This window comes from Ictalurus punctatus, unplaced genomic scaffold (genome assembly GCF_001660625.3).
Source record: "Ictalurus punctatus breed USDA103 unplaced genomic scaffold, Coco_2.0 Super-Scaffold_100068, whole genome shotgun sequence".
Taxonomy (NCBI): Eukaryota; Metazoa; Chordata; class Actinopteri; order Siluriformes; family Ictaluridae; genus Ictalurus; species Ictalurus punctatus.
Genome location: NW_026521091.1, coordinates 1,329,213 through 1,351,327, shown reverse-complemented (window position 1 = coordinate 1,351,327; position 22,115 = coordinate 1,329,213). Strand labels below are relative to the sequence as shown.

Here is a 22,115-nt window from a genome sequence, read left to right as displayed (position 1 = left end):
GCACGGGATCTGGATCTGGACCGATGTCCGGACATGGTCCAGTTAATTTTTTTTTCCACAAAACTATAAGTGAACACAAAAGTTTATCTAAGAATATATATACACTAAAATAACAACAGTGAATGCAAACTTGTCCCAATTTGTGAAGGTCATACATAAGCACGCACCACACAGCGCTGACTGCCTCGTGCAGTGACGGTTAGCGCTTTTTCTTGTTAACAAAAACGTGTCGATTAAATAGTTTTTTTTTTTTTTTTTTTTTTTTTGCATAAAGCAGAGTTAAGTTCGTCTTGGGAATACATTAAGAAGATTGAATACAAATTTTGAGTGTGTTAAGACAAAAAAAAACGTTATGTGGAACCGTCATGCTAAGCATGGTGGGGGGCAAAAAAAACGAGGCATTTACGACCAAAAGGGTTTTTTTTTTAAATGTAATTCATAGAATTTCCATACTCAAAGCACTTTTAATTATTTTTTCATGTACAAAACTTGTTGAACAATTCGATTATTATAATTTAGATAAGGTAATTATCTGACTAAAACCGGCTGGCATTTGCTCGTTACTTATTACAAACGATTTAACTAGCATTAGTTTAAAAACAAGAACACAATTCTAAACAGAACTATAAAAATAAATATCAAATTTTGCTTAAACATCCTTACTGTGACTGTATACTCCTGAGGAAAGCGCAGTTTGAAAAAACCTCCCTCGCGCTGTATCAACCCGCGCACACGTTTATTTTAAAATGTAAATTATATTATTTCATATTATATGGACTGATATTTAAAAAACAAAAGTCAAATAAAAGTACAATAAAAATTTTTTGAACATAAGACACGGTACTATTTTCAGTGGAAGAATACCAGTTCAGTTTGGGTAGTGAGATGAACATCGGCGCTACATTTTCCTCTTTGACAATTAGAAGATGGCATGAGTTTCAATTCAAAATGGCATCTGTCCTCCAGATGGCGCTCAATCACAGACAAATACAGTAACCTACAGACGATTAAAAGCTGATAGGGAGGAAAGACTGGTAATTACACCGTTTTTTGTTATTACGAATGTTATATGACTTAAAATGAGTAATTTTTCCTGGTTTAAAAGGCTGTATTCTACTGGAGAAAATCTAAATGGAGCAACGGAATTTTAAAATGATTGTCAACTTAACAACTTGTGTTCATAATTATGGTAAATAACACTTAAATTACTTTTAAATAATGTGAAATAAAAGTGTGTGTGTGTGTTGAGCTATCCTGTTTGACATTAATCTTGGTTTTGCTATTTCCTTAGAAAGCTATTAGCCTTTTTCCTAATATGGATCATTTTTGTGTTAGTCTACTTTTAATTAGGACTCTTTATTGTTTAAGATATTTAAAAATAAATATTTTATGCTGTATATTTATCAATTAACCAACAGTATTTCTCATTGCTATTATTTTAATTCAGTTAACAGTGACCATGAGCAGAGAGAGAACATTTAACTGTTTATGACCTCCTGATTTAAAGCTTAAACAAGAAAAGATTGGTATCTGGATCAGTATCATCTGTAAAAATCCTGATCGGAGCGTCCCTAATGAACACCATTAAACTAAAGCGCTCTGCATCTGACGGGTAAATGAACTCACCCAATCACATCCTATATGAGATTATTCAGATATCTACACAATACACACAGAGCGGTTCGAGAACTGACTCCAGCCCAGAACCATGACAGTGGAAATGTCTAATAGTGCAGCTTTAAATATATTTAAGAGGAGCAGACTTCAAACACTGAACATTGAGGTGTATTGTATTTGTTTACAAGGTAAACAGGTTCACGGTTGTTTTGTGCATACAGTCTGTAAAATGAACTGAAAATATTAGATTTAGTTTATCAGAAGGTAAATTAATGTGTCATGGCTCACACTATGTTCCTAAATTCTGTCATAATTGACCAGCTCAAGTTTTCTCATGCCTACTTATATTTACTTATATTGTGGCACATTAATGTTACCATCTCTTAAAAAAAAAAGAAAAAGAAAAAATGTTTAAAAAACAGACAAAAAAAACCCCTAAACTTCAACTGTGCTCCTAAAAGAAATGGTCTTGCGTCTCTCCTCCTGTGAACACTGTTAAAGATTTGTACGTTAGCAGGAATGTAGCACAACATGGAGGTGAAAGCAGCGGTCTGTTCATTTCAATGTGAAAGTGCAATAAAAATATGTTGTCCCTAAAATCAATCAATAATCGTGATCAATAATCGAGATCTCAATATTGATCAAAATAATCGTGATTATCATTTTGGCCATAATCGTGCAGCCTACCTGCATTATTAGATAAAAACCTTAAAAGTTCACGTGACATGGACGTTAAAGTCATTTGCTTATGTCATGTTTCATGTAGGTTATTTTTGCAGGAATGATGCCGTTTGTCAAGTCATGTCGGATTTCCCACGTTAAATCATAGCACTTCTTCTCTGTCGGTACCACATACGTGTTTGGGACGTATTTTCTCAGAGGCTTTGGCTGTAAATAATTAAATTACACACACAAAACGTCATTTTTATAAAAATGCAGGCGATTAAAAAAAAATCCTTCATACAAATATGAATCATCTGGATGTAACTTACAGGCGGAGGCTAGTATGCAAATTTTTCGTGAAGATTGAAAAAACAAGTGTATTAGTCACATGACACTGTAAGAAACAAAAAGTAACGGTACCTGGGGGGACGAGTGTAGCTTTTTACATTTCTCTCCAGGGAAATGAAACCTCCCCCACTCCTTCTGGTAGAAGAAATACCTGAGTGAGAGGAAAAGGACTTTTTAAAGATATGACCAATATATGGTCAAAACACTTACAGACATGAGCATATTGGTGGCGTTTGTCCAAAAAGCTTACCTTCCAACACGATCTGTTTTTTTCAGTTCACTTTTGTTTGGACGATCATAGCGCTGCTTCTCTGTTGGCAACACACACCTCTTTAGGATGTATTTTCTTGGAGGCTTTGGCTGAAAATAATTAAATTACACACACAAAACGTTTTTTTTTTTTTATCCTTATATAGGATTTCCCCCAGTATAATCTCAAAAGTTGATGATTTCCACCATGAGATCGTGTTTGTTCTTCACGAACAGTACAATGTCTCTAAATATAAAACGTATTTTCCCTGTACTTTAATTATTTAAACAGAGTGAATTTGGAAGTGTCATGCTTAAAAACAAGCTTTATTTATTTATTTATTTATTTATTATTATTATTATTATTATTATTATTATTATTATTATTGTTATTATTAATGAAAGGCAAAGCTGTTTTAAGAACATAATCCTAAAATCCACTAAAAAGTGGGCAAAGTGGAGTGTACTCTGAATGTTTTTTTGGGACAGAAATGTATGGTACAGTTATAGTAGACTACATACACACTAAGTACTAATACTTATGTTCAGTGGTATGTGAACAGTTTATGTAATTATAAACGTACAAATGATAGTTTATTGACATTTTAAATGAGGTGGTGGGCATTAGTATCCACTAGGTGGCAGCAGTGCAGCTGTTATATCGCCTCACTGAGCAGTCTAGTGCTGTCTGAAACCTCTCCCGAGATCTTTTCACATCATCAATAGGTGATGTGTGTATGCTATAAGGCTGGTCTGTTTCATCTCCTTTAACTAGAATGACTATTGTCTCATGGCCTGTAGGGGGGTTGTGGAATATATCCTTACAATTACAGGGGTCTCTGGCTAGAAGAAGTACTTTTCAGCCCTCAAAATGTCATGGAAACAATCTTTCCAGCCTAAGTTAAAATAAAACTTCAGAGACAGAGGGTTTGTAGATGCCAGAGATGGAGGTCGAGGGGACCATGAAGAGGCGGCTCCAGCTGGCATCAGATCGAGAGTGTGGGCGCAAGAGCAGACTTTTGATAAAGGAGGGTATTTACAGTGTTTTAACTGCTGTGTTTTTTGCGCTATTTATTAATTTGTTAAAATGTTCATATTATAGTCTATTTTTAATTGTTTATAAAAGTCCTTGCTGTTTTTAAGTGGCTGAATTAGTGTGTGTGCACGCGTGTGTGCGTGCGTGTTGGTAGCTAGGTGGGTATATAGTTCTGGTCTGAAGTTGACATACCCCTTGCAGGAGAAAGAGACCCTGTGTAATCTGTTTAAACGACTTTTACGCATGTTTTGCAGAGAGATCATTTTCACCTTGCTGTTTGGGTCTCTGTCCCACACTGTTACAGTGCAGTATTGAGAGCGCGAGGGAGATCGATTTTCTATCAGAAACAGTAACTATATAAAATGGACGTCAGCACACACCACTCTGTGAGGTCATTTCTCGCTCTCAACAGAGTAGTTGTGATTGTTTAGTGTTTACGACAGGGCCAAAACATTCAAGGCCATGGTGTATTTTGACTGTTCCTGTAGCATAATCTCACCAAACTGTGTGTACACGAGTCCACAGACACTGAGTCTATTCACAGTTCCATGCTGTGTAGATGTTCTGCTCATCCTCACTGTACCGTAAAGGTCAGAACCTCACATCTGTAACCTTGTAGCTTTCCTTAATCAACACGACTGCGACCAAGCTTGTGTAGCACTACTATTTTTAGATCTCCGCCTCTCAAAAGTATTGGCGCCCTGCGCGTCCGCCTCTCAAAACTATTGGTGACCTTAGCGTCGGCTCTCAAAAGTATTAGCGCCCGATCCAAATTTTGCCACAGCAAGCACCACTCACATTTTCTTCAGGAAATGTCCCTTAAAATAATAAAAAGTCTCTCACTAGGCTGTGTGTCGAGATAAACGTAAAAACATCTTGAGCTTGTGTTCACCACAGACCTTAATTCCGGCATTTAACCCAAAACCCCATTGACGGAAGTGCTAATACGCTGAATCGTTTCTGGGTTTCACGACTCATTCCTGCAGCACTCTGTAAGACGGGCTGTTGTTATCAAACCATCGAAGTAAGATAAGCGGCTTTGGTAATGATTCTTTAAATGAACCGATTCAGAATCCTCTTCTTGAATCGTTTGAGTCGTTCTCACTCGGTCAGGGTTGCACGTGTTGGTTGCTTTTCCTGCACGTGTAATCAGCATGTGTTCACAGACCGTAAATCCCGACCCCATGGTAGACACTCGACAGAAATTTCATACTAAAGTAAGTATTTTATATTTTCTGGGTCTAAACAGAGCAGAAGTATTGCTAATGTGTTGTACAGATTCTATTGGACTAGTGAACTGTGTGGATTTGTATATTTAACCCAGTTTAATATGGCCTGCTTTGTTCAGTCAGAGACAAGTAAATCTGTTCTAATGCTCATTTATTTTCCATAGATAAAACACATGTTTGCTTACACATGAATACGTACTTTATGCTTTCAGAATGGTGGAGATTTGGCTCTTAACTATGGTTAAGTGGGGGGTACTATAAAATGCACAGTTCTGAGACACTATATACCTATACTGTGAAATCAGTACATGTGTGTTTAGAATGATTATAGCTTTTGGGGAAAAAACTATTCTTGAATCTATTAGTCCTTGTTCTGATGCACCTGTAACATCTCCCTGAGGGCAACAGATCAGAGCCAGGGTGAGAGCTGTCCTCAATGATGGTTTTTCCTCTGCTGAGGCAACGGGGGGTGTAAATATCCATCAGGGAGGTGTTGTGGATAAAAAATGTCATAAAATAAACATAAGGGAGACCTAGCATCCAGCAAAGGGGAGAAGAAGAAAAGACGGGCACCTAGACACATAGAAGCGGGATTAGGCGGACATTGACAAATTGGAATTACACTTTAAAGATCTTTAAGAGCAGTAATAGTCAAAAAAGTCAAAAAAGAGGTATACGAGCTGAGCTGAGGAGTGCTAATACACACACACACACACACACACACACGCGCGCTCATACAGTCAAGGGCGGGCAAGTAGACACAACATACACACACACTCTCTCTTTCTCATACACACACATGAATAACTTTAATAATATCTTATAGTAATAGAGAAACTATAAAAAAACAGAATAGTAGGATATGCAGGACAGTAGAACTGTAATGATATTAAGAAGTTGGAAGTACAGTAAACCGCTTTTCAAGTAGTATAAATATATATAAAATAAGAAATATAGTGCAAATATGAAAATAAATTATAAACTAGAAATACAGGAAAATGTAAACCTACTCATGACTCAAATGGTGAGGGTTCTTGGCTCGCAAGGAAGGCCTTAATTTTAAGAAAGAACCATGAGGAGCCATTTATAAGGGTGGCTGAGTCAAGCTGCCCCCCCCCCCCCCGCGAGATAACAGTAAGACCAAGGTCACTCTAGATTGTTTAGTCTTGTCCGCTTTCTATTTTACGGGTTATTCAAATTCTCTGGTTTCGATTATCTGGGTAACTGAAAACTCTGGTTTCTGATTCTCTGAGTAACTAAAAACTCTGGGTTTTTATTTTCTGGGTTATTAGAAATGCCTGGGTTCTTATTTTATGTGTAAATTGAAACCCCTGGTTTTGATTCTATGTGTAAGTGAAATAGCCCTTTTCTGGAACATAAGAGTAAGGTAAATGAGCTCTTTTTTAACCCTATTGGTAGTGAGATCATAGTCTTCTTGAAACCTATGGGTTATTTAGTGTGTAAATACAGTATAAATACTGGAGCTTAAGCTCAGGGTAGGGGGATCACTTCTGAGAATTCTCATCGGTGTGGATCTCGTGTGGTGGAATGGAACAATAAATCTGGACCCTTGCTTCTTCTCACTCACGGCTGGTGTCTTTTTTTTCTATCTCCAACTGGGCTCAGAGGTAGATGTGAGTGTTGGCTTCTATGTTGAATTTTAAGTGTTTTTGGGTAATAGGCTATATTTGAGCCAACAGAGGGGAGAGATAATAAATACACTTATAAATGTGATTACTTGATGAACGTAGACAAAACTCTATACATGTGAAATGTTTTGTTGAAGTTCAGATGAAACTCTGATGTACAGAATCTTCAACAGAGTTCTGCAGAAAGATTTTGAATGCCTGTCATTCACCAGAACAAATTTGCAGTTGAACAGTCTGTCTAAAAGAAAAAATCTAAACACACAATATAAAATTCCTGCAGTGTGAATAAAGCCTTTGTGTTGCTTTTAGCAAACATGTCTAAGTACTCTCGGTTCAATGTACACAATTTACCCCATTTAAATGCATTTTGGAAATTGTTCCACATGGCCTTAAAGTGTGAATATTCACTGTATGCCAAATAAGTAATCAAAGAATGGAACTGAATTTTTTCTTCTCTAATGGACCATTAATCACAATTATAAAAGATGATGCATCAGGTACAAAGTATCAGCCCCCCTTCTGCTACACCATTTCCACCGTGTGTGTGTGTGTGTGTGTGTGTGTGTGCGCTACAAATCACTTTGAGGTAAAAATATTTTAAGGCAGCCACTTTCACCTTCCTACAACAACTGGTGACTGGTCTGAGGTGAAGCTTCTTGTCATGTTACTGTGGTCATGGATCACATTGTGGGGATCTCTGTAATGTAACCGTTTCTGTAATTATCCTTACTTGCCTTTGCGCTTTTGTGCTTCTGCATCTTCTGTTGGTGCTTTATTCTGCTTTTTAGGGCCCAAGCACCGCTGCTGTGAAGCCCTATTGGATCTGCTCTGTTTACTATTGGGGCAGAGCACCAAAGGTGCAGCGCTTCCGGTGACCACCAAAGGGCGCATGCACCGGAGGTGCAGGGCCCTATTGATTTTCTGGTGTTTATTATTTATTTCATGCATTCTTGTCGTTTTTAAGGGCCTAAACATGGCTGAAAACTCCCAAAACTCGGTAGACGCGCCAGCACCAGCTCCTTAGCACCCATGAAGGCAGGCATTGGTTGGGATGAAGTTGCTCCGATGTGCACATGATTTACCATATATATATATATATATAAATTAGATAGATATGGGGTAATAAAGTGTAAAATATAGATAATTCACAATAATTTAATATCAGATATCAGTTAGATTCAGCTTCGGACACAAGTTCCAGGTACTGATCGAGAAGGAGTGGATCAGCTTCGGACACAAGCTGACCTCGGTGCGTATGAGCAGTGAGGGCGTGGTTGTGTGTGGGCGCGTGAACGCATGTATATTTAACCCCATCTTTCTCTCTCTGTGTGTGTTTCTCAGCGTGTCGGCCTTGGAGATGAGAATCACGCCAACTCGGAACGATCCCCTCTCTTTGTGCAGTTCATCGACTGTGTGTGGCAGATGATGAGACAGGTCAGCTACTGATGCTTTACACCACAACACTGTTGAATTCTCCAATCTGATTGGTCAGAAGGTGTTGGAGACATTTCTGGAACAGCAAGATTCTGATTGCAGCTGCAAGGGAAATTACAGCTTTATAGTGATGTGCTCGTTCTCGTTCCTATAGTAACAGCTCTTTCACAGGGTCTAGTATGGCGTACGCAATACATATTCTAAGCTTAATCGTAAACATATTATAAACATGTCACTGAAAGAAAAAGACGTATGATCATTGTGATCTAGTTAAGATTTATAAGTTATCTATTTATGGAAGTTTTATGGAAGTAGTCTCCAGTGTCACAGCAGAGAGGACATTGCACTTTCCAGTTTCTCAGTAACATTGCAAGTCTTATTAATTTCAAGAGTTAGGGGGAAAAAGAGAGGCTTGTGAGGGAACTATTGTTTTATTTTAATGTTATAAAGTAAGAGATCATAATGAGAACTAACTCTCTTTTCCAGGACATTCCAAATTGTTCTTTGGCTATGCCCCATGTTTGTGCAATGGTTCAGACCTGTTTTTCCTCTTTTCGCAGCTTCAAAATGGCTTGCTTTTCTCCCATAGACAGGTCTCTGGTCTTCATGTCGGTTTATTCTTTTTAACAACAAATGCTGTCTCCACAGGTGAAACCCAGGGCTCAAACCAAGAGAAGACATTCAGAGCTATTCATTGTTTAAAGTCCATTTAACGAGGTACACCTGGCCAGCAAGAAAAAAACATCAGTCACTCGTTCCAGTATTTTTGAACAGTTAATGAATAGGATGGCTTCAAAAAAGCTGCCATATTTTAAGCTGTGTAACACGTCTAGATGTAAATATGAGGAAATGAAAGCTGAAATTCTGATCTATCGTCTCATATTCGTCTTTTATCTCAAACCCAAATGTCTTCAGTATACAGCAAAAGCAAGTGAATTGGCCTTGATGTTCCAATACTTTTGTAAGAAATAAATATAATTTCCGTACTGAACAAAGACTGATTATCTGTTCAGGCGCTATTGTGCAGATCCACATTTAAGCATCTTACTATACACTGTTAAACCCAGTGTTTGTGTTCTTTCTTTCAGTTTCCTTCTGCTTCTGAGTTCAAAGAGCTTTTTCTCATCCCCATCCTGGAGCGCCCCTACAGCTGCCTGTTTGGTACATTCCTCTACAGCAGTGAGCAGGAGAGAATGGAAAAGGTACGCTCCACATTTCTCCACTAATGGGCGGAGGCTTTCCAGCCTGTCTGATTTTTCTGAATGGAAATGAATTTGTCTAAGTGTATTATGACTTGTCTCTGTCTCTGTCCCCCCCCCCCCCCCCCCCCCCCCCCCCCCCTCTCTCTCTCTCTCTCTCTCTCTCTCTCTCCTCTTTTGTTTTTAGGAAGTACAGGGTAGAACGGTCACTGTGGTCCTACGTTAACAGTCAGCCGGAGGACTTCACTAACCCGTTCTATGTGGACTGTAAAAACCAGGTGCTGTATCCACTGGCCAGTCTCACACATCTGGAGCTCTGGGTGGGTTATTATGTGCGCTGGAACCCACGCATGAGACCACAGGTGCTTATACTGCAAACCACACTCTATGAAATTCTGGGGAAATGCTCAAAAATAGTGCTTCCAATATATACCAAAATACCCAGTTACATGTATAACTGAACAGTGTCACTTCAGACACATGATGAATGTCACTTTTTATTTCTAGATGTTTCTGGGTTTTAACACCAAGTTTGCTTTAAAAAAACAAAACCATTTCTATCAGCACAAAGCTAAAAAAACACAAAAGCTGGAGTAATGGGTCGGTAAGCATAAAAAGTGCCGTACACAGTGGAACTGGACACACGAGGATCTCTGACACTGTTGACTCTTCAGTGGTTCCATTTTCAGTTCTAGTTTGTAGGTACAGGTTTCAGTCTTCAACAACATTGTAGTTTTCTTTTTAAAATGCACTCCTTGGTTGTGCTCACTGCATTACAAACTCAAATCCAACATTGTGAGATTATTTTTTTTTTAAAGTGTGTTGAAATGGAGTTTTCTTGTGATTCCTCTATATTCCTGTATATTTCATGATTGGCTGGTTAGAAAACTACATGAACGTACAGGTGTTCCTAATAAAGTGGACGGTGAGTGAACATGACGTGGCTGAAACGATTTCCAAAACACTTCAGGAGCAGCTAGCGATAAAGATTAAGGTTACACCGGCTTGATGACTGATCTTTTAATAATGATACATAAATAAATAGAAAGCGAATGTAATGATTTAGAAAATCGGTGTCCCAGAACGAAACTGATGTTTGTGTGCTTTGTTGATTATGTAGATGCCGCTCCATCAGAATCTGAGAGAGTTATTGTTTTTGCGTGAAGAACGTGGAGGAGCTCCAGAGAGAGGCCACGTCATCCTGCTCCATCTCCTCATCCTCAGAGCATACTTCTCCCTCCTCACATAGTGGTACACCACTTCACACTGCCGTCTAAATACACACGCGCACACACACACATACATACATTTAAGAGCACACACTGTCTTTACTCAATGAATACACTCAGGCACAAGTAGGGCGTGGATGAGTATGAAGCGGGCACACACACACACACACACACACACACACACACACACACACACACATTCCTGTTTGCAATTTTTTTAACTATAGAGAAGTAACCTAGTGTCACATTTTATAAATCCTTAATAATTAAAAATGGATCTTGGAATGATAGTCAGCATGTCTGCAGCATGAACTCACAGTATTTATAATCTAGTATTTGACCTGTAAATATGTAAAAAAGAGAAGTATTAATATATTTGTCCTTACACGTCATGTTCATCTTTCCCTGTGGTCTCATTTGCTCCTCTGTGCCAACTCCCTTTCATATTTTAACATTTCAATACAGTTTTTAGCTACTTGAAGGTTTTTGTTTGTTTTTTCCTCCCAAAGTGAATCATCCATCTATTTTTGTATTTTATTAGTTACTTTCCATTTTATGTCCGCTCTGTCATCACACTGAAGCGTGATAGTTATGTCAGTATTATTCATTTCTCACAGACCTGCCTTTCACCTTGCTAATATATGGAAGCACTGAATAAACAGTCAATTTGTCATGTTTTTGTATGAATTTGTTAAAATGTTGAATTGTACTGCTTTCCTGCCTCGTGGACTTTTCACCGGTATCGTTTGAATAAATCAAACTGGTAATGAAGTGTCGTTACTGATAGGGAAGCAAAACAGAGACAAAGATCTGAATGTGAAAATCCACTGAATTTGGAAATGAAATTTCGACACCATTGAATTAATATAATCCGTGTATCATATCATTCGTTCTTTTCATATTCAATTATCCACTTATCCAAAAATGGAAAAATGGAAAAAAATGAATATTTTATTATTCATTTACAGATCCAAAACGAAACGGAGAGAAAAAAACAAACAAGTCGTTTTCCATTCTTTCAATCTCACGCTCAAGTTAAAAATAAGCGATTAGAAAACGGGTCAAATGTCCAGGTTTCATTTGAACAATTTTTTTTTTTTTTCTTTTCCGATTGACTATGACCCGGAAGTTACTGGTTTCTTCACATGTTGTGCTGGATAAAGGTGTTTTTATTTTGGTTTATATGTTTAGTTTTTTGCTGAAGAGCATGGGGAGATTCGTACTGTTTAAGGGAGCCAAATGTGTAACCCTCAAAGAAGACTGCAAAAATATTAACTGCAGTTAAACCAGTCAATAATCCTTTATAATCCTATAAATGTTTCTGTATTTACGCTTTTACATTTTAGAAAATGGGCAAAATCAAGTTTAAAGAGAGGCTGTAATAAAAATACAGTTTTTGGAGTATCAAGGTCGGCGCAGTGGCTTTGTAGTTAGCTTCTTTGCTTCACATCCCCAGGTTGTACTCAGGTGTCCTCCCCTAGTCCAAAGACATGCGTTGTAAATTGTCCGGTGTGTGAACAGGTGTATGATGGGCTTACACCTCGTCCACGGTGGCCCCGCCTTGTGCCCCGAGTCCCCTGAGATAGACTCCAGGGTGACCCTGTGTAAGATCGATGGAATATGTGATTTAATGAACACTGAAAAACTTTTCATTTCTTTTTTTGAAAGCATGTAACATCAGCACAACGTACGGGGACGTTGTGTTGATGTTACCGAAATGGGATGTTACCGAAATGGGTCACCGAAACGGGACTATTGAAGACTCGAATAACCGGCTCTTTTTCCAGTCTGTGTAGTCTCACATTGCTGTTATTGGGTGACACGGGTGGAATCCAATGAGGTTTTCTACTGTTCTCAAGGTTTGGCATGCTGTGCATCCTGAGATGCTTTTCTGCTCACCATGTATGTAAAGAGAGGTGATTTGATGTTATCATGGCCGTCCTATTAACTTGACCCCGTCTGGCCATTCTCCTTTCGTCAACAACACCCCGAGAACTGCCACTTACCGGATGTTTTTCACACAAGTGTGTGTGTGTGTGTGTGTGTGTGTGTGTGGAAATCCTAGGAGAGCCGCAGTTTCTGGAATACTCAAACCAGACCATTTAGAATCTACAACCATGCCACGGATAAAATCACTGGATTACATTCTGGTGTTTCATGTGAATATTGACTGAAGCTCTTCATCTGATCCTGCTTGATGTTGTACATTGTGGTGTTGCCATATGATTGGCTGATTGGATAATTGTATGAATGAGCACATGTACAAGTGATCAGTGAGCACATCTATCTACCATAGAGGTATTTTGGGGCAATACTTGACAATGTACCTGGCTTTGTTAGATTTGTGGCCAAGTTGAAGAAGCTTTTGACATCCCAATGGAAAATAATAAATATAACAATCCAGGACAAATTCACTTTCAGTATTTTTTTTTTTATTGTTTTTTCCCCCTTCATGTTAATCTCTTTCTACAGAACCCGTCCAAACTTCATATGTCAATGCAGTAAGCAAGATAAACTGTCTACAGCTGAAGAATCTAAGAATGCATCTGGTTTCACCCTTATAGAAAAAGTTTTGCAGTTCCTATCCAAAAGACACCAAGAGCCCAGATGTCCTTAGAAACTAAATGTACCCTCCAACTCGTGGCCTTTTCAGTAACTCGATTCCCAGACGTCGCCACACTGATCACAGTGCATCCTTCAAATCCACCGTGCAGCGGAAATGGACCAGTCGATTTAAACGGATTGTTGAAAATGTACGTTGTTCAAGGCATTTGTGGATTTGAAATTTCGCTACAAACCGAGTCTGAACAGTCGCCAGAATCTGAGGCAAAAACACACGAAGGAACGAGATCACGTCGTCATTGCCTCGTCTCTGGTGTTCTACATTTTTGACAAAAGTAACACCAGAGATGCTGCGTTAAAGTGGTCAAGAAAATTACACCAGAGTAAAAAAATCCCATTGGGTGAGATTATAAACATCGACTGAAACTCTCGATAGGACGTGACATTGTTGGAGAGATGCATACGAGCGGACATTCAACAATATTTAGTAGAAGCCTTGTGGATGTTTTCGTCTGTGTTCGTCTGTAATATACTGGACTGTCCTACCAAGAGTTCGACCACATACACATTCAACTGAAGCTCATACAGTCAGCATACTGAACTCTCCTTTTTGCCATAGTGCGGCCGCTTAACAGGATAAGGCCTCAGAAGTCAAGCACCAGCAGCTTGTGGCTAAAAAACTGCAGCAGAATTGAGCTCGGCTAGGAGGTGACTGGTGACGGAAAAAGCCGGGGAACCTCGGAAAGGAAAACAGGGCTGTGTTCCAAATCTTTTATTGCCTCCTCTTCAAACTCCAAAAACCTCTGGGCCCTACAGCTAAATCCAGAGCTGAGGAAAACAACCGTTCAACTAAGAAGGCCTTCTCAAACACAATGTTTGAGCGAATGGAGGAAATGATCAAACACGGATCAATTGGAACACAGCCCATACAGCAAGACCGTAAAAAGGTGCCATAGAGTGTAAATGATTCAAAAAGACACAAATCTAAGCCCAGTACAACCAGTTGAACATGAATAACACGCAAAGCACATTTCACAAGCATGATATCTTTCAAATAATGTCCAAAAGTACAAATTCCCTAATAAAGGAAAAAGACATGTTTGTGCTAACATGTAAGACTTGAGTTTCCACATCTTCCAAACAAGTACACTTCAGCGTCTTCGTTACTGTAAGCTCGGCTCTGCAAATCTGCTACCACTGTTGTACCAGTAAACACACACACACAGACAGAGCAAGTTAGCAAAGATCGGTCAACAAGGTTTCTTCAACACAACCACCTTTTGATACACGTACGCTCACTTCATATTGTCAGTCCCTTTTTAAAAGTGAATTAAACCATGAGCAGCTATCTTCTCAAAAGTCCTGTTCAATTTCAGAGCACAAAAAAACTGCCTATATACACGACAATTCAGTCCCACGGCTCTGAAAGAAATGCAGAGCACAAATGTACAAATCACTGTGATTTCTATTTTTCTTACATGTGAAAAGGATGCTTGTAAAAAGATGATAAATCTTCACTGGGAATTACTTTAAGGTCATCAACAATTAATTTATGAATCAGGGGAGCCTGGCTCTGGTCCTGAATTCCTGTGATCATGCACAGTGTGATGATTTCTCATCTAACACTCCTACCTAATGACCCGAGGACTTAAATCGGGTGTGATTCAGGAAAATTCCCAAACTGTACTGGACTGTAATCTTACAGGACCACAGTAAGGCTTCCCCGCTCTAAAGCGTTTACTATAGAAATATTTATTTGAACATGATGTGGATAATCTAATCACAGACTCTGGATTAATGGTGCACACAGCAATGCTTTCACACAAAAGTGTGATGGACACTAAAAAGCTGGAGCAACACTAATGCATGAATAGTTTGTCTCAGAGTTTGTACTTTCAGTTAGAAACACATTAAACCTCTGCACAGTTTCCAACTTCATATGAATAATATTGTAAACAGTCGTATTAGTGAGAATGAGGACAAACGGTTAAATATTCACAGAAAGTTTGACTTAGTCACAAAGCAGATGTCCCTCCCCTCCCCCCACTGAGAACACGTATGCGTTGAGCAGTGCTCCCTCTTCAGGCTGGGAGATGTATCACAGGTTACACCACGTTGTCTTCTGTGGGCGGCTCAGCACTGGGGGGCTGGAGGAGAGTTTGTTGAACTGTAAAATGACATTTTCACTTAGGGGTGTACTCACTTTTGTTGCCAGCGGTTTAGACATTAATGGCTGTGCGTTGAGTTATTTTGTGGGGACGGCAAATTTACACTGTTACACAAGCTGTACACTCACTACTTTACATTGTAGCACAGTGTCATTTCTTCAGTGTTGTCACATGAAAAGATGTCATAAAATATTACCATAGCAGGCTGAGAGTTTCACATCAACAAAGGTCAAGCGTGCTCGTTAGAATATCAGCCTGGAAAGTTTTCAAATCGGTCTTATCAGTGTTTTTTTGCTCGCTGATTCACTCTTTGCATTATGGGTACGATAACAGTCTATCCTTCTGCCCAACATGGATAAAACTTGCCATTCTGACAGCCTGTGGTGTTGTCTGGTTAAAAATGTGTGTAAGTTTATATTCTAGATTATATTTGTAGTACATTTCCTTGCACATGCACTTTTTCCCCTTAATAGTACAGGGACATACTTGTACATGAAAAGCAGATAGAACAGTATAATCAAAAAGAGTGCGAAGAAGACGAAGCTCAAAAAAGTAGAGTAGTCGTGGTCCCACCCTCCTTTAAGCCAACCAATGAAAGCAAAGCTCGTTATCAAACAAAATCAAGGTCTACAAAATAACCTGTTGGGAGAACACCACATATAAACACTACACCTTAAAGTGATTAACATCCTATATAAGGTTTGCATAATTATTAGCTTCTCCAATTCAGGAAAATGGGTCAAAAAAAAAAAGGTCAGAAATTGTAAAATGCCTATCAGGGGGCTGCAGCACACTGACGATCCCAAAATTATTGAGGTGTGACCTCCCAACAAAAATGCTTTGTGATGAATACTCGACAGGGGGCAAAAAGATGCGGAGAAGAAAAGGCGCTAGTTGACTGCAAAAGACTAAGAAGAATAAAACGTGAGAGAACCCATTAGCCAGCACTGCCACCATGTTTCAGAACTGCAACCTTCCACGAGTGTCCAGAAATACAAGGTGGCAAGTGCTCAGAGACATGGCTACAGTAAGGAAGGCTGAAATACAACCGCCACTGCATAAGACTTACAAGCTGAAGCATCATGACTGGGCCAAGAAATACCTGAAGACCGTTCCTTATAGGTTTCATGGACCGATGAAATAAGAGTGACTATAGATGGAGCAGATGGACCTTTTCCGTCTGGTTAAAGATGGACTGAAAATGAACTCCCAAATCTACTGCCAGTTTGTAGAAGATCCTTTCTTCAACAATGGTACAGGAAGAAGTCAGCAACGTTCAAGAAGACCATGATCTTTATGCAGGACAATGCTCCATTCAGCTAAAATGGATCATGATCAGATCAAGAAACAGACATTCAATGGAAGGCTCATGGCGGTTATTGAAAAGAAGGGTGGCTACATTCATCACTGAATAGCTTTGAAGGGCCAAAATAGTTCATTGTTACTTCACTGAATAACTTCCTGAGAAATTACATTTTTTTATTTGTTAAACCTTCTATTTTGTTGGGAAAGAGACATTTAGGATCAACTGAGATCACTGTATTTGTTCACCAATCAAATTAAGCTGAGAAGTACCATTTGCCATGTGTTTGGGTTTTTTTTTCTTTTTACAGGCCTAGTTAAATAAATTGGAATATAGAAGTACAGTAGAACCGATAAACCGGACTGAATGCACGTTTTTAAAACGGCTATAGTTGTGTATCCGTGGATTGCAGGCGTGAAAAAGTGAAAAACTGAAATCTGACTGAAGCGAATGTAGTTCAGTTCAGTCTGAAGTTGTAGAGGAAACATTCGCACTCGGTAATTTAGTTTTGTAACGCCACACAGATCATAAGGTCTGTTAGAAATTATATATCGGAGCTTCAAACCCCACCCTGCTCCGCTGTACGAGGCGACTCAACACCGCCATCTTGTGTTTGTGTGTATGTGTTGCTGTGTTCATGAGGCAGTTTTGCTTAGTTTTTTCTTTAAGGTTTAATGTTCTATATTATTGTGAGTGTGTGTTTATGTATTTTAGTGTGAGCTGTAGTTTTGTTTTGTAATTTTACGTGTTTTATTTCTTCCTCCCAGATTTCTGCACTGCACAGTGTATTATTAGAAACAGGGCTTCTCTGTGTAGGAGAACAGTTGTTTTGTGTTATTAACAGCAAGTTATAGCGCTTATTGTGAACCGTTATGTGTGCAGGAGGCAGTTCAGCTGGACGGAGAGATCCTGCATGCGCTGTGAAGCGAGTGTGTTCTGTGGCGTATCGGCACCTGGACAAGCACAAGATCGAGCCGGTGCTCTACATGATGGAGTGGTTCATGTGCGCCTTCTCCAGAACTCTGCCCTGGGCCTCGGTCCTCCGAGTGTGGGACATGTTCCTGTGTGACGGTCAGACACAAACACACACTTGTCCTTCTTTTCTTTCTGTGTTGATTCTCTCTCTCATTCTTTCTTTGTGTAGGAGTGAAAATGATATTCTGTGTGGGTTTGGTGGTGTTGACGTCCATGCTGGTACTCGGGATAAGCTCAAGGCCTGTCCGGGTCAGTATGAGACCATGGAGGTCCTCAGAGCGATTGAGCCTAGATACATGCAGGAGGGCTTCTTAGTGCTCCAGGTAACACAACAGAGAGGAAGAGGAGGAGTATGATGATGATGGGTCTCTCACTACTGTAACATTTCCTGTCATTACTGTAACTATGCGAGCCCATGCCATGGTGATCAAGCATGTTTTATCCATCATCACCTTCGTATTTCTACAAAATTAGCGTTCATAAATATTTATCATCGTCTTTTACATGACGTTGTAATGAAGCCCATCCTAACACATTAAGTACAGTAGAATGACATTCTATTCCAGTTCATTTTTGTGACTGATTTTTGCTGTAGGTTCTGGAGTTGCAGGTATCGGCACAGGACGTGGAACGTGAGCAACGCACGCAACTGAAGCGCTGGAAGAAGAAGCACGGCGAGCCCGGCCCCAAACTCCCTCAGAGAATGCACAGTGCTCGCGCCATCATAGCCACCAAGCCTCATACACACCAAGACCTCCGCCAGAAACCCACCATTATGGTCCAGTACCCATCGGTCCCTGAGGAGAAGTCCGAGCCGAACCTCAGGAAGAAGAGAGGGAGCCTGAAGAAAAACCAAGCCCTCATTCCGAACCCCTACGCGCTACCTGGCGAGTCTAAACCTAGTCAGATATTGGACATACAGCTTCTGAACCAGGAAAATCTCAATCTTGTACTTCCAAATACACCATCACATCCACCACGGCTCCCTACAATGCAGGAAAATCAGGTCGAAGAGACGAGCACTTCTACAGAGCGACTCGTGCAGCGTCCTCGAATTCCTCCATCGACAAGAAACTGGCGGAATCTATCCCTCTGCAACATCTATCCCTCCTAACTGCTCCTGTACACGGATCACCTTCAGCGTAGCGTCCTCACCTGCTGAAATGTGCTCCTGTCCAATCCGGACAACCTGACCATGATGAGCTCCCTAATAATACATAAAACTCAGCCACCATTTTGGATCCATCTACAGACTCAAGCCCTCTGCTAACGCACAACGCACCTGCCACCCACGACTCGCCTGCTGCTCCCGAGTACAAAAAGAACACTCATTGATTTATTTTTTTTGTTGTGCGTGTTAAACAGTGTGATACGTTGAGGAATTGATTATTGGCACACGTCTACTGAATAGCAAGGATCGTTAAGTCTTTAACGTGTGTAAACTATACTTGTTATAAACTATACGTGTTATAGTTTACACCGGAGGAACTGCAAACAATCTGAGAGAGGACCACACTTGGTCCAAAAATGTACACACACTCCACAAAAACTCTCACTTTTGAAAGACTTTCACAGGCATCACAAACATTTGTTTATATTACACTCGTATCAATTTGGCAGGTTTTTTTCTTCTTAATCCGAAGCAACCACCACTTCTTTGTGTTTGTATTTCACAAATTTCCTTACCACATCTTACAAGAGCTGCACGACAATCACAACAATCCTGTACAATAGGCACAGCCTTTTCATTAACATAATCTCAGTGAAATATCTACTGTCTGTATACTTTACACGCAAACAAAACAACTCAAGCTGAGAACTTTATTGCTGATTCACGTTATACCACACCGCCTTCTAATATAGATCTGATCTATATTATATATACGTGTACCTTAGATAATGCCTCTCTGAACGCCATGGTGGGACGTTCCCGAGTTGAAGTACTGTACAAGTCCTAAGCATTAGATCACCCCAATTACTCTTGTATACTCTTTCCATACCATCGTGATCTTTGCCTGACGAAACCATACACAAATCATAATTGACATTTGGGGCCTAATTCTAAAATCACCACATACCAAATGCACAACCGTTTTGTCTTGCTGCCATCACAAAATAATAATGTTTAAACCTTAAGTAACAGGGTCACAGAGGGTGTATATATTTTTCCACACTACATGAAGTTTTGGGATTCTTATAGACTGTGGAACAGAAGTGTACTCAGTGTGTCTCCACCGTTTTATTTCATATTGGAGTACAGCCATTTTTCTTTTTTACCATTAAGGATGAAACACTTGTTTCTTTTAAAACACCGTCTTTAAATGTTTTTCTACCTCCTAACTAAACCCTCGGACTTAAGACACGATCTTTGGAGCTGTTGACGCCCTGCTCAGGGTTAAACAACAACGTCTTTACATTACTTTCATTAATAATTTGTCAATCTATCCTCTTGGTTTTTTTATTTTTTTTTTGGAGCAAAAGTCAGGTCCTCTCTCATTTCAACAGGTCCTCTTGTTGGTGAATACACAGCAATCTTCTAAGGGTATTCGGATTTCTCGGAGCAGACATTGTAGCAGATAGTTGCAGAGTTTCTTCTGTGTTTTAACCACAATGTCTTAACCATTATTTTAACACTGAGACACACGACTCCCTTTAATTCGTTAACAAACACATTTGTAAGAATTCTGGTCAGCAAAACCCCCAAAAGAACACCTGTGTGTGTGTGTGTGTGTGTGTGTGTGTGTGTGTGTGTGTGTGTGTGTGTGTGTGTGTGTGTGTGTGTGTGTGTGTGTCTGTCTGTCTGTCTGTCTGTCTCTCTCTCTCTCTCTCTCTCTCTCTCTCACACCCACCCCCGCACACCCACATGGTCATCAGAGGTCATAAATGTACTGCTGGGACATGGGATGTCGAAGCATAGACGAAAGCTTATGTATTTAGCGATAGTTCTGTGTAAGTATCCTCGTTGGCGAACCATTTTCTGAAATCTTGTTTATAGTTTAAACAAAATGCACGACTCTTTTAAAACACCGTCTTTAAAAAAGGTTTTTCACCCTTAAATTAACCTGGTTAGAAGGTAGGATATGTAATACATATTTTAATTTTCTTCAGACATATTGTCACTTCAGTCTCCACAACGAATAACACCGAAGGTTTTGAGCTTTCTTTCAGTAAAAGAGAACAACGACATCATACAGCCTTGAAGGACTGTAGAAATTTTTATTTTACATCCTAAAGGGTTAGGTTTAGAAGGCATGTAATACGCGCGTTTCTTATAAAACACCGTCTTTAAAACGTTTACCTCCTAAAGGGACCTATTTAGAAGGTATGTAAAAACTTTTTTTTTTTTTTTTTACATTTCTTCGGGTATATCAATGTTTTAGAGTATTTATTTCAGTAAATTTTTATTCAAAGTCATGCCAATTTCTCAAAAGTGCAATCAATAAAGTTTAATTTATTTCACAAGCTTACATTCTGCTCATTTATGTTCACATTCAACCATCGTGTATTTTCTAACAGCGGAGCGATACAAAACAAACCCCCACAATCTAAATTTAATGTGTGGTTGCAATATAAAAATTCTAATTTATTGAATTAATTAAATATTTAAAGTTGTACACATTATTTTGATGAGTTGTGTTGACATAATAATGTTGATAATTACATCAACTTAACATTGTGTGTAATTTCTGAATTAATTGATTTAAAACAAAATTTACGTCGTAGTACATTTACATTTATTCATTTAACAGAGTGTTAGAGGACCTGTAGACTGAACAAATACTAAGGACATTACAATTTATCATTTCACTTACCATTAAATTCTACTAAAGCAATGAATTTGGGGCATGTTCTCAGTTGCGATATGACCGATAGTGGACTAGTGTATAGGCTACACCGGCTAATACATTTGATGGACTATTTTGCACTAGTACACGTAGCTAACGCTAGTCATATTTAGCAGTGTAATTTGAATATCTACTCTTTAGTTTACCGTAGCAGTGGAAAAGAAGGAAAAAGTTTCATTTGACAAATCTGCTCTTCTAGAGAGGGCTTTTCATTTGTGCTATAGGAAAGATAAGCATGATTACATTTCTGCTTATTCATGTAAACCTCAACTACATTGTGTAATCTAATTTCATGTATTGATACATTTTTTATTTTATTTTTAAAAATCTTTTGTCATTCCCACACGTAGCCTTCTAGCTCCACAGCCTTTGGACTGTGGATAGTAGATAAAAGTAGTAGACACAGTGTGCAATATGTGCAATGTTCAGTACGTCATATAATAATAATAATGAGTCTTTATTGATCACATATACATTACAGCACAGTGAAATTCTTTCCTTTGCATATCCCAGGTTGTTAGGAAGTTGGGGTCAGAGCACAGGGTCAGCCATGATACAGCGCCCCTGGAGTAGAGAGGGTTAAGGGCCTTGCTCAAGGGCCAACAGTAG

General features: G+C 39.2%; 1 protein-coding gene and 1 pseudogene across 9 annotated transcripts; one reads left to right on the top strand and one right to left on the bottom strand.

Moving 5' to 3' along the window:
• Positions 1 to 22,115, bottom strand: part of LOC128630834 (NACHT, LRR and PYD domains-containing protein 12-like) — a 181,098-nt pseudogene that overhangs the window by 70,880 nt on the left and 88,103 nt on the right.
• Positions 3,544 to 21,243, top strand: LOC128630842 (TBC1 domain family member 10A-like). Of its 9 annotated transcripts, none has more exons than XM_053679142.1 (9): positions 7,854 to 8,040; positions 8,133 to 8,225; positions 8,874 to 8,942; positions 9,314 to 9,427; positions 9,612 to 9,786; positions 10,545 to 10,675; positions 17,569 to 17,734; positions 17,831 to 17,984; positions 18,257 to 21,243. In XM_053679142.1, exons 7-9 carry the CDS (start codon positions 17,673 to 17,675, stop codon positions 18,773 to 18,775), a joined length of 735 nt encoding a protein of 244 aa, XP_053535117.1. In that variant the 5' UTR covers positions 7,854 to 8,040; positions 8,133 to 8,225; positions 8,874 to 8,942; positions 9,314 to 9,427; positions 9,612 to 9,786; positions 10,545 to 10,675; positions 17,569 to 17,672; the 3' UTR covers positions 18,776 to 21,243. The 9 variants fall into 9 exon arrangements, 5 of the variants coding, with proteins under 5 accessions (XP_053535114.1, XP_053535117.1, XP_053535115.1 ...); XR_008395067.1 differs by having other exon boundaries at positions 7,860 to 8,040; positions 17,569 to 17,757; positions 18,257 to 21,233; XR_008395070.1 differs by lacking the exon at positions 7,854 to 8,040 and adding an exon at positions 3,544 to 3,909 and having other exon boundaries at positions 17,569 to 17,984; positions 18,257 to 21,234.

Bases quoted from the DNA above. Each gene is read 5' to 3' on its own strand.
- LOC128630842 (XM_053679139.1), top strand. From the start codon at position 17,673: ATGATGGAGTGGTTCATGTGCGCCTTCTCCAGAACTCTGCCCTGGGCC. The intron at 17,985-18,256 runs GTAACACAACAG...TTTTTGCTGTAG, and splicing joins AGGGCTTCTTAGTGCTCCAG to GTTCTGGAGTTGCAGGTATC.